Raw genomic sequence first — 13,935 nt, 5'->3', positions numbered from 1 at the left:
TGCTTGCTATTTCATTGTCAAGAATATAACAAATAGTTGTAAGGACCACATTTGTTGGTAAGATAAGGATCTGCTGTGATTCATGGTCACCAAAAAACATGACTAGTGACGCATCACAGGACTAGAAAGGCCTCATTCCTCTCAACACCGATCTCCAGATTCCACAGCCCAGGACCCTGCGCCCATGGGATGCCCTGAACCCCTGGTCCTTAAAAAAAGGAGATGGGCAAGTCCAAGAGGCTGTTACCACCTTCCTGAAGCTTTCTCTCTGGCATAACTACAACTAAGCAAGCTCTAAAGAGCAAGTAGGCAGCCTCTTAAATTGGCAACAGGATTACTACAAATTACTAAGTAATCTTTATATTCAGGTTTACTTCCACTGGCTTCCTCGAATGAAAGGAAAAAAATACACCGAATTCACTTTTTTCAGCCACAAACTTATACTGTCTCCTAATCAGTTGTGAGGGATATTGCAAGACAATTGATACTAGAGAAGTGTACACATGAGTAACATCAACTTATAAAGGAATAAACATAGATCAATGGTTATCCTTGCCATCTGACATGAACGGGGAGGAAGAGGCACTGAGTTAAACACGTGTATTTCTAAGATCACGTATTGGGGGCCATAAATCATGTCTGACTCCACAGTGTACCACAACCTTCAGATGTATAGCAACGGCAAAGGTCTCAAACCATTTTTTAAAACTGTAAAATAATCTAGAAGAAGGGCAATAACTTAATTTGTGCCAAGATCCTTAGAGAAAAATACAATGACTAGGGATAATAATGATACTCAGCATGTATCAGTCACATAGCAAAGACTATTTGCTGTCTTTATGTGCATTATCTTATTTAATTCTCACAGAAATTCCATGAAGATGATGAACCATTAGACCCATTTTACAGATGATAATACTGAGGCTCTAAAAGATTAACAGTAACTTGCCCAAGGTCACATGGCCAGGACTTGAGCCCAGTTCTACTCAACCCCAGACATTGATATTGTGCTTCCCAGTCACCACAGCTTTCAACATTGAACAGCAATGTCAACTCTTCCTACAAATTAGAGGAAATGATACCCAAACCACTCAATCTTTAACCAAGATTCTCTTAAAAGTTAATTTCCTGAGGAAGAAATTTATTCTGCAGAGGAAGAGAGACAATGTCAGGTGACTTGAGCTCTCTATAATAGGAAAGACTTCAAAATGGAAAAACTCAAAACGAGGTCAAGCCAGGCTGTGACCCTTTGCAGGGAGCCTGCACAGCTTTAAGCCACTGGGCATTCAAACTGCTTGGGAACACTCAAGTTCTAACTTAAGTCCCTGAACTTGTGGATCATGATCTGGTAGTAATCCATTATAGAAAATCCTTTTTTAAGCCCTCAGGATTTGTAATGTGTCTTAGAGTTCAAGTTATGTCAATATATGTAACATTATGGAACCAGGAATCAGGAAATGAAAACCTACTGCCTTAAATGTCTTCAGGAAGGAAATGTTACAAAAACGAAACTCTCTTCCCTGTACTCTGATGCTAGGTTATCTAAAAGGCAGAGGAAAGCTCGCAAATGCAATTTGGTACCGGTTCTAATTTCCTCCTAAGATTAGTAAGGGTGTTTCTCAAAATAAAAGGTGCAAGCTTCTAGGCTGTATTTCCCCAATGACATTACAGGATGAGGAAAGGTGAAAATATTCTAGAAAAATAAAGTTAAAACATAATGAACATAAAGAAATTGTTCAGAGAGGAGGCTTTGGAGTCAGAGACTCAGATTAGAATCCTGGGTCTTTTCTGAGAGACCTTGGAAGAGCCTTTCTCTCTCTGCCTCCGTGTCCACAGTCGTAAAGTGGAAATACTACTAATACTACGTTGCTATAGCAACTTGACAGTATGTTGCATATGCACTCTGTGTACTGTACGTGCTCGATAATATGGGTTCTTGTCATCATTATTACTATTACAACTCACCTAGCTGCAGGGAGTACCCGAAAACATCAGAGCTGGATCATTCGTGGGCAGAGAATTGAGCAGAATGAAAACACAAATCAGAACATGACTATACTTACTATACTTTCTTGTTATAGATAACAAGACTAGACTAGATTTCTGCATTCTTTTGGTGCTGTGCAGGACACCCAGACCCGGCCCATACATCTGTGTGCTTCAAACATGCTGGAGGACACATCTGGGCTGGTGGGGACAAAAAGGTACTACCAAGATACTCACATGAACCACAGCTGGATGACTAACACCAGCCAAAAGGAAGTGGGTTCCGAGTCTCCAATCACTTCCGGCCTCTTTGAACTAATCCCCCACCCCCTTCCTGCATTTATCTGAAAGGCAAGGCATTAGTTCTTTTACAGAGCTCTTCTTTTTTTCCCCACACTACTTGTATGTTAGTGTTCTGTGGAAAAGATGATTTCCCGGTTGTGGCTGGAACTGTCTATCATCTAATCCGCTGTCAGCCTCCCCTGCTTCTTGTCTACCAAGTCCCAGTGTGTCCAGCCGCAGGGGGTGCAGCATGGCTGAACCTGAACAATCATGGCTCTCCTGTTCCCCTTTGTCTTATGCTGGCGTTCCCAGCCTCTCTTCTACTGATGACAAGTCTTGTGACCCAAGACTGACCCATGAAACATAAGAAGCCTCCTGGGCACTGTCTGGGAAAGGTTTTCCTCTGCTGATAAAAAAGAAAAGCCACTTAAGGAAGGAGTCCCTTTGGTCAGCCTTTCCTTCTCAGCCTTGCCTCCCTGCTAGGTGCTTGAATGAAATCATGATGTTTGGACCTGCAGAAACCAGCTGCAGCCCTGAAGCTATATGCATGGGGGCAAAAAGTGAAAAGAGCTCGCTGCATGCAGGTGAAGAAGAGATGGGGTTGGGTTACTCATGACACTGGACCCAGACTGCCTCCCCTTAGCATGTTTGCCTACAGAAGTAAGTGTCTTCAGTGTTTGAGCCACTGTTATTTGAAGGTTCTGTTACATATTAAAAAAAGCTTTCCTAAGTGATCCAACATTGAATCTCTCAAAGAGAAATGGAGTACGCAGGGTTTCCCAAGCTCACCTGACTTGGTGTGTGTGTGTGTGTGTGTGTGTGTGTGTGTGTGTGTGTGTGTGAGAGAGAGAGAGAGAGACAGAGACAGAGACAGAGACAGAGACAGAGAGATAAGTGAACAGTTTTTTTATTTAAACTCCTTGGTATAACTATACTTTTACTTGCAGCTCAAAACATTAACTGATACAATAGTACAAAATAAAAGCAGGTCTGAAAACACTTCCTCTATAAAGCAGTTTTGCAAATACAGTCCTAAATGTTTTTGAAATTGAGGTTATGTGGCATCATTGGGTAAGTTTATAGGTAAAGCTCAGAGATATGAAAAACCACGTGATAAACACAGGTCCAGATTTGTATTTGCCAAAGTTAATTAAGGTTAATATATAATGGGACACATGGGTGGCACAGTCAGTTGACCATCTGACACTTGATTTTGACTCAGATCAGGATCCTAGAGTTATGGGATCGAGCCCTGTGTCAGGCTTAAGATCTCAATCTCTTTCTCTCTCTCTCTCCCTCCCCCTTTCCATCTGCCCCTCTTTCCTGCTTGCACTCTCTCTTTGAATTTTTTTTTTTTTTTTTAGTGTTTATTTTTGAGAGAGAGGGAGACACAGAATCCAAAGCAGGCTCCGGAGTCTGAGCTGTCAGCACAGAGCCAAACATGGGGCTTGAACTCACAGACTGTGAGATCATAAGCTGAGCCGAAGTCAGACGCTTAACTGACTGAGCCACCGAGGTACCACCCCCTTTCTAAAATCAAATAAACAAACAAACAAATAAATAAATAGGAATCTGTAATGGAGAATACAAAAAAAAATCATCTTTTAAAAATAAGGGAGAATTCAAAGTAATTTTAGCTTGGGGATGGAATGCAGGGGTCTGCCCATTGAGTAATGCATTCACTCAAACTGTTTATATTTACACAATCGATTCCAATTTAACAGATATTTATAAATGATCATTATGGGCCAGATGCTGGGCTATGCACTGAGGATACAAAGGTCAACAAGACAGATATGAACACCCAGTAACACAAATGTTACCACAGAGAAAGTACAGGGTTTTATGGGACCATAAAGCAACAGAACTGAACCCACTCCAGAGGACTGGATCATAGCACCCAGGGGGTGTGACAATTAACTGAAGACCTAAAGAATAAAAAGGGCTTTGCCTAGAAAAGTCTTGGGTGGAGTGGATCAGTGGGGAGGGAGAGAATCCAGGCAAAGAAACATGTGCCAGGTCCTGGTGGCTAAAAAGGGGTTCAGTGAGGCTACTGCAAGGAAAGGCCATAGAAGGGCCATCTACAAGGATGAACTGAGTAGATGTGCCTTTCAAAAAGCACACTCTAAAAAACTAAAATGAGAAAATAAAAAGCAGACTCTGGCTGTGGAACGTAAAGCGGACGGAGGACGATGGCCGGACTCCAGTCGGGTGTGTGTCACAGGTGAATTCAAGGTGGCCCCACAAGGGCAGTAGCCCTGTGAGAGGAGAAAAGCAATTTCACGGGCTGCTTATGAGGTTGGTATTGGCTGGATAGGGGAACACCTGTGGACAAGGAACCAAAGTAATCTCTTGGGTTTATTGAGGAGGACCTGAATGCATGGAGGTGGCTTGAACAAAGGAAGGGGAGACTTTGGACAAGGAACAGGTGTGAGAGAGAAAATGTGGATGAAGGTGACCTAGGAGCCCTCAAAATACAGGTGCTCAAGTCACGTGACCATGAGGACATTCCAAAATTATGAGAAATGGCATCATCAATTGATGTTAAAAAAAAAAAAAAGGTGTGTTCTAGAACTGGCTTATAGCACATTTTTTTTTTTATCTGATTATAATCATAATTCAACAGTGGTGATGGTCTGGGCAATGTAGAGAGCTGAACTGTGTCCTCGAAAAGTCTAGCCCCTGAGACCTGTACATGGGACCTTATTTAGAAGTAAGGTCTTTGCAGATGTAATCAAGTTAGGGTGAGATCATCCTGGAGCAGAGTAGGCCCTAAATCCAGTAACTGGCATCCTTATAAGGACAGAGGGATTTTGAGATACACTGGGACACAGACAGAAGGCCGTGTGAAGACAGAGGCAGAGACTCAAGTTGCGCTACTGTAAGCCAAGGAAGCCCAGGGGCCACCAGAAGCTGCAAGAGGTGAGGCAGGATTCTCTGCAGAGACTTCAGAGGGAACATGGCCCTGCGAGTATTTTTATTTCGAACCTCTGCCTCCAGAATTGCGACACGATCCATTCCCATGGTCTTGAGCCATCCTGTTTGTCACTCTTTGCTACCGCAGCCGATGAAAACGAACAGAGGGGGATCTGCATTTTGTCTCAGAAGAAATTGGGAGGGGAGACTGAAGCCAGATATAAGGCACTGAACGAGAATAAGGTGGTTAACTACCTTACAAAATAAGGCTTTGGCTGGGGAGCCTGGGTGGCTCAGACAATTGAGCGTCTGACTTCGGCTCACGTCATGATCTCGCAGTCTATAGATTCGAGCCCCGCATCAGGCTCCGTGCTGACAGTTCAGAACCTGGAGCCTGCTTCCGATTCTGTGTCTCCCTCTCTCTCTGTGCCTCCCCTATTCACACTCTGTCTCTGTCTCTCTCTCTCAAAAAATAAACATTAAAAAAAATAAGGCTTTGGAGAATGTGAAGTGTTTAGGTCTTAGGTTCAGTTTTTACATTTCTGGAGACCAGACTATAGTTACTTGGTCTCTAAGGTTGTTCACAGGTATAGTCTAGCCTACACACTGTAATCGATCATCATAAATAAGTTATTATGAGGCACAAATGAGTTATTATTCATTAACCTGGCAATCTATTCCTTTCTTACAATATTCCTGTCACGGCTGTGTCAGGTCTGATAGGTTTGCACACCTTCAGTACTCTGAAGGCAGTGCTGGTTCACAGTCTGCCGTGACTGTGGTACAGTAGTTCCCCGCTGGGGGTAATTTGGCGCCCCAGGGACACATGACGATGTCTGGAGACCTTTTTGGTTGTCACCATTGAGAAGGAGGTGCTGCTAGCAAGGAGAGGCCAGGGATGCTGCTAAAACAACCTACAAAGCACAGGGCAGCCCTTGTGACAAAGAACTGTGTGGCCTCAACAGTGCCGACTTGAGAACTCTGCTCTAGAAGTACCCACGTATCCCGCAGCCAAATCTTCAACCACCGAAGAATTCACTTTCTCATCCAGAAGAGTCTATCTGGTCACATATCCTGCAGAAATCTGGTAGGACAGTCTATGAATACAGTGATCTGCAAATATCCCAGGGCTAACGGAGACTTTAAACTTCCTCTGATATTTTATTTGTTTTTAAACGTTTATTTTTTTTTTTAATTTTTTTTTAACGTTTATTTATTTTTGAGACCGAGAGAGACAGAGCATGAACGGGGGAGGGTCAGAGAGAGGGAGACACAGAATCTGAAACAGGCTCCGGGCTCTGAGTGGTCAGCACAGAGCGTGACGCGGGGCTCGAACTCACGGACCGTGAGATCATGACCTGAGCCGAAGTAGGCCGCTTAACCGACTGAGCCACCCAGGCACCCCAACGTTTATTTATTTTTTGAAGGAGACAAAGCACAAGCATGGGAGGAGCAGAGAGAGAGGGAGACAGAGAATCCCAAGCAGGTTCCGTGCTGTCAGCGCAGAGCCGGATGCGGGGCTCAAACCCATGAACTGCGAGATCATGACCTGAGCCGAAATCTAGAGTTGGACGTTTAACCCACTAAGCCACCCAGGTGCCCCATAAACCTCCTCTGATATGCTAGAAAAGGTGAAAATCCCTGACCTAGAAGACAGCCCCACGGTCGCTAAGCGCTCTGCAAGCGCCAGCACTAATACACGCACCGTGAAGCGGAGGAGGCCACACACGAGGCAGTCTGTGGAACGAGCTCAGCATAAACCATCTGCCAGACTGGGTCAGAGGAGGAAGAGTAACTGCCCTCCCTCGGTGGCCAGGAGCCTCCCTGAAGCTGAAACCCACTGGAGACCCAGCAGCTAAGCCCCTTGGCTGAACCCTGGCATTACAATTAGGCAGTGGGTGGCTGCATGGGTCCTATGGGGCTGGCACACGTAAGTATCCTTTATCTGTACCTTGTAGCCAAGCCGAAATTATTGCCTTCTTCAGAGCTGCTGTATCTCCTTCGCTGCTGCCTCTGGCATGCGAAGCATTTGCACTTGCTTCATTGAAGCAACAGTGTAAATACGGCTGCACATACTGTACATTTTTAACCAAGCCTGTTTATCAAGTCTCTGTGGTCTGCTTGTCACCCTCACCAGGTATTCGGGTCATAAACAACTTGAGCCTCCAATGCTATTCTCCTTGTCAAGAGCACCTTAGAAATATGATGAGCTAACTGGTAGGGGCAAAAGAAATCCCAGTTTGGGTAAAGGCAAAGTTAGGTACCAAGGCTGGCCTCTTCCCTGGCGCTGTAGATTTTGTTGTTTCATTTACTAATAAGACAAGTTTGAACATACCCGAGCAAATAAACGTGAGAGAGCTAGGAAAGCAAGGTTCCTTATGCAGTAATGGCAGAATCTGCTGTGGAGGACAAAGCACACTGCTAAGTAGAATGGTATATACCTTAATTCTGAAGGTCAAATGTCTGCCTTTATTGGGTAGTTCTAGTCAAGTTCGAGAGTAAAAGTTGTATTCTACTAGTTTAAATACCCTTAACGTTTTCATCAAGTCATTGAAGACATCATTATCAAAGGTACATTTATAATTAAAATTGGCTTCCTACTGTCAATGTATATTTTATCATTAAAATAAGAAGTTTAGCTAAAGCTTTTGGTCCATTGAGACAGAACAAATATTTCAACAGCTGGAAGATGTTAAAAGTCCAGGGCAATGGCATTTGAAGAGTCCCACAGAACTACTTGCCCTAAAGACAACACATCTCAAAGAAAGCCTGAAGAAACATGCTATCTCAGAGGATACCAACAAAACACAAAAATCTGAAATTATAATCCCTCTCCAATTTTATTTATAAAAACCTACTCAGCTATTAGAACTATTTACACTTCCGCAGGTACAAGAAATCATTTCTTCTTGAAGTTACGGAAACACTATTTTCCTAAGTATGAAAAACACTAATCGGCATTTTTATGTATTTATCATAGTCATATGATGGCTTTTCATAGTCTTCAGCTCAGCTAGACAGCCAAGCAAGTGAAATAAGTCATAATGCAGTCTGATTAAAAGGAGCAAAAAGGAAAGCTCAGACTCTGTCTTGATTTAGTTTGAATTTTCAAGCTAAACTGTCAGCAACTCAGACGGAGAATTTAACTATCTCATGATACATCTGTACATTTATTTTATGTATCCATACAAGTCTGCTACCATGATTCTCTTCTTCATCTTGTCTAAACTGGACCCCATGTACTGCCCATACTCCTATTATATGGCAGTAATTCAGCCCACCATCCTGGTCTTCCTATGTGGAAACACACCACGGATGTATGTTTCTCCCCTAAGTTCATATTCTAGAAAATACAGAATATTTATGAAGGACCAGTAGAAAAATACTTTACAACCCTATATACATTGGATACACTTATGAAGAATGTTCGCTAAAGGCAGAGCCGAGGGGAGTGTGTGTGTGTGTGTGTGTGTGTGTGTGTGTGTGTGTGTGTGTGTGTGTGTTTTGAGTAGGGATAGTTAGAACAAATAGTGTAAAAAAAAAAAAAAAGTTTGTACAGTATTCCTCCCGGATGTCTTCCTACAATGGAACATGAATATACAACCAAAAGTCCAAAGTAAGAAGGAACATTCTGCCAAATGATTTACTTTAGTCCCTTCAGAAGGAAGTACTGGTGTATTATTGTCATTTTCCCAGTCACAGGGAGACTTTCGTTAAGAGCAGTGGATTTTAAATTAAGTTACAAACACTAGAGTTGCATCCCAGCTTGTTCTGAACTGGAGCTACTTTGATCTGTTTGTTTTATACAACAGTTTTATGGCAGACGAAGTTTGAAAAAAGCTGATGGGGAATAATAAGAGTGCTACCTCCCCAGGGACTTGGTGAGAATCCAGCGACACAAATGTGTCAAATGCTCAGAACAGTGGCTTGCACACTATAAAAGCTCAACAGAGGTTGGCTGGGATGATGATGTTGACAATGATTTGATGCTTAACTGTGGATGTAATTTGAAGACAATGAAACATGGTTTCCTTCATGGTTCCACATGTAGAAATTATGCGTCTAACCTCACAAGCTTTTAAAGGATAATCACCCCTAAAAGGCATTTGAATTACAGAGCCTTAACGCTGGATGTACAGCCAGCAACCTCACAAAAGGGTTTACCTCTTCTTCTTGGTGATAATGAGTACGTCGTTAAAGAGGAAGAAGTAGACTTGCTGTTTAGATGTCCTTCTTGAGAAGAGCACCGTGTCTTCCACGTAGGCTGTCAATTCACCTCTTTTCACCAACCACCGGGAAGAGGAGACTAGAGGAAAAGGCTGCAGAACGAGAAAAACTCAGTGTATGAAGCCAAATTAAAGTCCTTTTAAGACTGTGGAAGGGAAAATAAAAACTCACATCGAAACAAATGATACATATCATGGGATACATCATTACTTGTAAGTATATAATAGTGAAATATAATTAAAGAAGTACAGTACATTCTTCAAGAGTAAATAAAAAGAGAACAATTATTTTACAATATGAAAAACCTATTTATTTGCCTATAACTAAAACTCAATGAGAAAATTTTATTGAGTCAGCCAAATATTATTACCCTTCCATTAACTCTCACCTGAAAAGGAAGACTGACAAGGAGTCCCTTAAAACTGAAAAGCCGCAAAACGAAATCCATCAGTATCAACTGTAGTTACTTTAAACACCACAAATCAGAATCTGAATATACGATTATTGTAGTTAACAAACGAAAAAGATCTGCATTCATTCTATGAACTAAAAAGACTTTATTCAGGGGTGCCTGGGTGGCTCAGCTGGTTGAGCATCCAGCTTCGACTCTGGTCGGGATTTCGCAGTTTATGGGTTCAAGCCCCACATCAGGATCTGCACTGACAGCTCAGAGCCTGCTTCGGATTCTCTGTCTCCTTCTCTCTACCCTTCCCCTGCTCATGTTCTCTCTCTCTCTCTCTCTCTCTCTCTCCAAAATAAATAAAAATTTAAAAAATTGTTTTAAATAAAAAATAATAACAAATAAAAAGACTTTATTCAAGGGGTGCCCGGGTGGCTCAGTCGGTTAGGCATCTGACTTCAGCTCAGGTCATGATGGTCTGTGAGTTTGAGCCTCAAGTCAGGCTCTGTGCTGATAGCCCAGAGCCTAGAGCCTGCTTTGGGTACTGTGTCTCCCTCTCTCTCTCTACCGTTCCCCCACTTACATTCATTCTTTCTTTCTCTCTCTCTCTCTCTCTCTCTCTCTCTCTCTCTCTCTCTCTCTCAAAAATAAAAATTAGTAACAAATTGTTGTAAATAAAAAAAAATAAATAAAAAGACTTTGTTCAAGGGGTGCCTGGGTGGCTCAGTTGGTTAGGCGTCTGACTTTGGCTCAGGTCATGATCTCGTGGTCTGTGAGTTCAAGCCCCACATCAGGTTCTGTGCTCACAGCTCAGCCTGGAGCCTCTTTGTGTCTCCCTCTCTCTCTGCCCCTCCCCCACTCGTACTTGGTCTTTCTCTTTCTCTCAAAAATAAACATTAAAAAAATTTTTTTAAAAAGATTTTATTCAGAAAGAAAAACTCCCCACAAACTATGTTTTGTCTACTGATTACCTACTAAGCCATATTTTGGAGAACACCGGTTCTTAAGTTTATAGCAGTTTTCCTCATGGAAATTCATCTCTGAAGGCATCATGCCACTTTCTGACTGTGAAAACAATGCTTTTCCAAAATAATCCACCTTAATCTCATAGAAAAGGCTCTATCCAAGGAATTACATACTGCTTTTTCTTTACCCAGCACCTAGTTTCCAACTGGAAAACTCAAAGCCAAAGAACAATCCTTATCCTTGGGTGCTTTTTTTTTTTCTTTTTAAAGTTACCATAAATGCTTACTGCCAAAAATCTGATTTAAAAAAAAAAAAAAAACTGTATCCATAGAATAAGCAAGAGTTCTTGGACACACAAAACATAACTATAGTATAGTAGTATGGTCCAACCAAATGTCATCCTTTTCAGAGAACAGTGAATAAAAATAGCTAGAGGAAGATACTAAAGAGGAAATAAGAGCTAAGAAAGGATTTCATTTTTTTTTTTTTTTTTTACTTTTATAAAGGGACTTTTATAAGGAGGTTGCTCATCAGTTACATACTATTTTCCTGAAGGTTTAAAAGGAAGATGAAAGATTATGGCTGACCTCAAACTTTCAAAGCTGGCTATTAAGGGAAACTCATGGAGTTTCCAGCCCCCAAATTTCAAATCAAACGATTATCCAACTGAGATGGCTGAGACTTTAAAGACCAAAGACAGACAGAGAGATGCTTAGATAACTCCGGAGGACCCCACCAGCACACCCAAGAGGTCACCACAAGGGATCGCATGTCGGGTTTGGTCCTGGGAAGGGCTGCAATTACTGGGAGCCCAGGGCTATCATTGTATTTCGTGTAACTCTACAGGATAAACCAAGGACAGTGTTGTGGTTAGGTTCCAGTATACATGCCACCCTACAACTGTTCTTGGTGTAGGAGATGGGAGAAGAAAGTTTTTTTAAACTGCATTGTTTTTAAAATAGATTGATTTTTATGGATTCCTCATATTCCATGAGGCAAAAATAAATTTCTAATGAAGATCTAAAATCCACAGTGGCTTTCAAGAGGTCAATGCTTTTTTGGAAAATAAAAATCTAATGTTATAAATGTTTTTTGTTTCAAAATTTATTGTTAGAAGATTAAACTCATATTTTTTAATTTTTTTAATGTTTATTTATTTTTGAGAGAGAGAGACAGAGAGACAGAGAATGTGAGCAGGGGAGGGGTAGAGAGAGGGAGACACGGAATCCAAAGCAGGCTCCAGACTCTGAGCTGTCAGTACAGAGCCCGAGGTGGGGCATGAACTCATGAACCGCGAGATCATGACCTGAGCCTAAGTCAGATGCTTAACAGACTGAGCCACCCAGGTGCCCCTCAGACAGTTTTGTGTTTTTTTTTTTTAAAGGAAGAAACTATTGAAATGATCCAAAGAAAAGAATCCAAACAATCCAAAGTCAGAATAAATGAATTCTTCTAGTTAAGAAACTCTAACTAGAACCAACATTGGAAAAGAAATCCATGAATAAAAATATATCCTTAAAAGTACTGAAATAATTCCTATGGAGAAAAGAGTTTCCATTCTTTTTTTCCTAGAAAACTAGTCTCAGCATAAAATTTAACTGATTTTATGGGCCAGTAAGACAAAGAAGAACCACTGAAGACTAAATTGTTTTTTAGTTGAGATAAAATTCATCATTAAACCATCTTAAAGTGTATATATAATTCAGTGATTTTTAGTACATTCACAATGCAGTGCAATGATCATCACTACCTAATTCCAGGACATTTTCATTACCCTAAAAAGAAACCCCAGGGCACCTGGGTGGCTCAGTCGGTTGAGCATCAGACTTCAGCTCAGGTCATAATCTCACCTGTGAGTTCAAGTCCTGTGTCAGGCTCTGTGCTGACAGCTCAGAGCCTGGAGCCTACTTCACATTTTGTGTCTCCCTCTCTCTCTGCCTCTCCCCTGCTTGCTCTCTCTCTCTCTCTCAAAAATGAACAAAGATTTAAAAAAATGAAACCCCACATGCAATAACTAGTCACTCTCCATTCTGCCTTCCCATCCTTGGCTCATGCCCTGGCAGTCATTAATCCACCTTCTAACTCTATACCTTGGCCTGTTCTGAATACTTCACATCAACAGAATTATATAGTACAGGACTTTCAAGTCTGAGGTTCATCCATGTGGTAGCATGTATCAGACTTTAGTACTTTATGGTTAAACACTATTTAATTGTATGAATATACATTTTATTTATCGATTCACCTATTTTGTTGATAGACATTTGGGTTGTTTCCCCTTTTTTGGCTATTATGAATAATGCTGCCATGAACATTCGTGTACAAGTTTTCATTTGAGCAAATGTCTTCAATTATTTTGAGTATATACCTAGGAATGGAATTGCTGGGTCATATAGTAACCCTATGTTTAACTTTTTGAAAAACCACCAAACCATCTTTCATAGCACAAAGACTTTTTTTTAATAATATATATACATTTTTAAATTTTATTTAAAACCAAGTTAGTCAACATATAGTGTAGTACTGGTTTCAGGAGTAGAATTTAGTGATTCATCACGTACATATAACCTCCAGTGCTCATCCCAACAAGTGCCTTCCTTAATGCCCCTCGCCCATTTAGCCCATTGCCCCATCCACCTCCCCTCCAGAAACCCTTAGTTTGTTCTCTATATTTAAGAGTCTCTTGTGATCTTTTTAACACCTTAGGGTTCTGCATTTTGTCTGCTATATCCTAGACTTCTACTTATTAGCAAGGCCCCCAAACAATGACCAGCAAATCCATCCACCCACCAATACAACACCACCCCACTCAATTACTCTTAACTTACAGCTTATGGTGTAGCGCGACAATCCTCTACTTCCCCATGTATTTATTTATAAGGCCAAACTTCCCATGACAAGCCAAAAAATAATCCTCCTCAACTCTGTGGAGGCAACTTCTAGAGAAAGCTGTGGTCTAGTGGAAAAAACACTGGATTTGAGGCACAAACTGGTCTCTGATCTCAGTTTGGTGACCGACTTTTTCCCCTATAACCCTCATTTCCCTTCCTCCCACCAAGGTTGTTAGATGAAAAGCCAAATCTGTCTAAACAGTCTCACATCCTATTCACTCTCCAGCACTGCAACATGCCCACCAGGCCTATGAAACTATTCCAACC

At 41.5% G+C, this 13,935-nt stretch overlaps 1 protein-coding gene across 1 annotated transcript in view; it reads right to left on the bottom strand.

Moving 5' to 3' along the window:
* Positions 1-13,935, bottom strand: part of ARHGEF26 (Rho guanine nucleotide exchange factor 26) — a 127,993-nt gene that overhangs the window by 24,064 nt on the left and 89,994 nt on the right. The window contains exon 11 of the mRNA XM_047875955.1: positions 9,349-9,503. Coding sequence (XP_047731911.1) covers positions 9,349-9,503 — 155 coding nt within the window. The remainder of the gene's footprint in view (positions 1-9,348; positions 9,504-13,935) is intronic.

The sequence above is a fragment of the Prionailurus viverrinus genome, chromosome C2 (assembly GCF_022837055.1).
Source record: "Prionailurus viverrinus isolate Anna chromosome C2, UM_Priviv_1.0, whole genome shotgun sequence".
NCBI classification, from domain to species: Eukaryota; Metazoa; Chordata; class Mammalia; order Carnivora; family Felidae; genus Prionailurus; species Prionailurus viverrinus.
The sequence above is the reverse complement of the archived record's forward strand: the minus strand, read 5'-3'. Positions and strand labels throughout refer to the sequence as shown.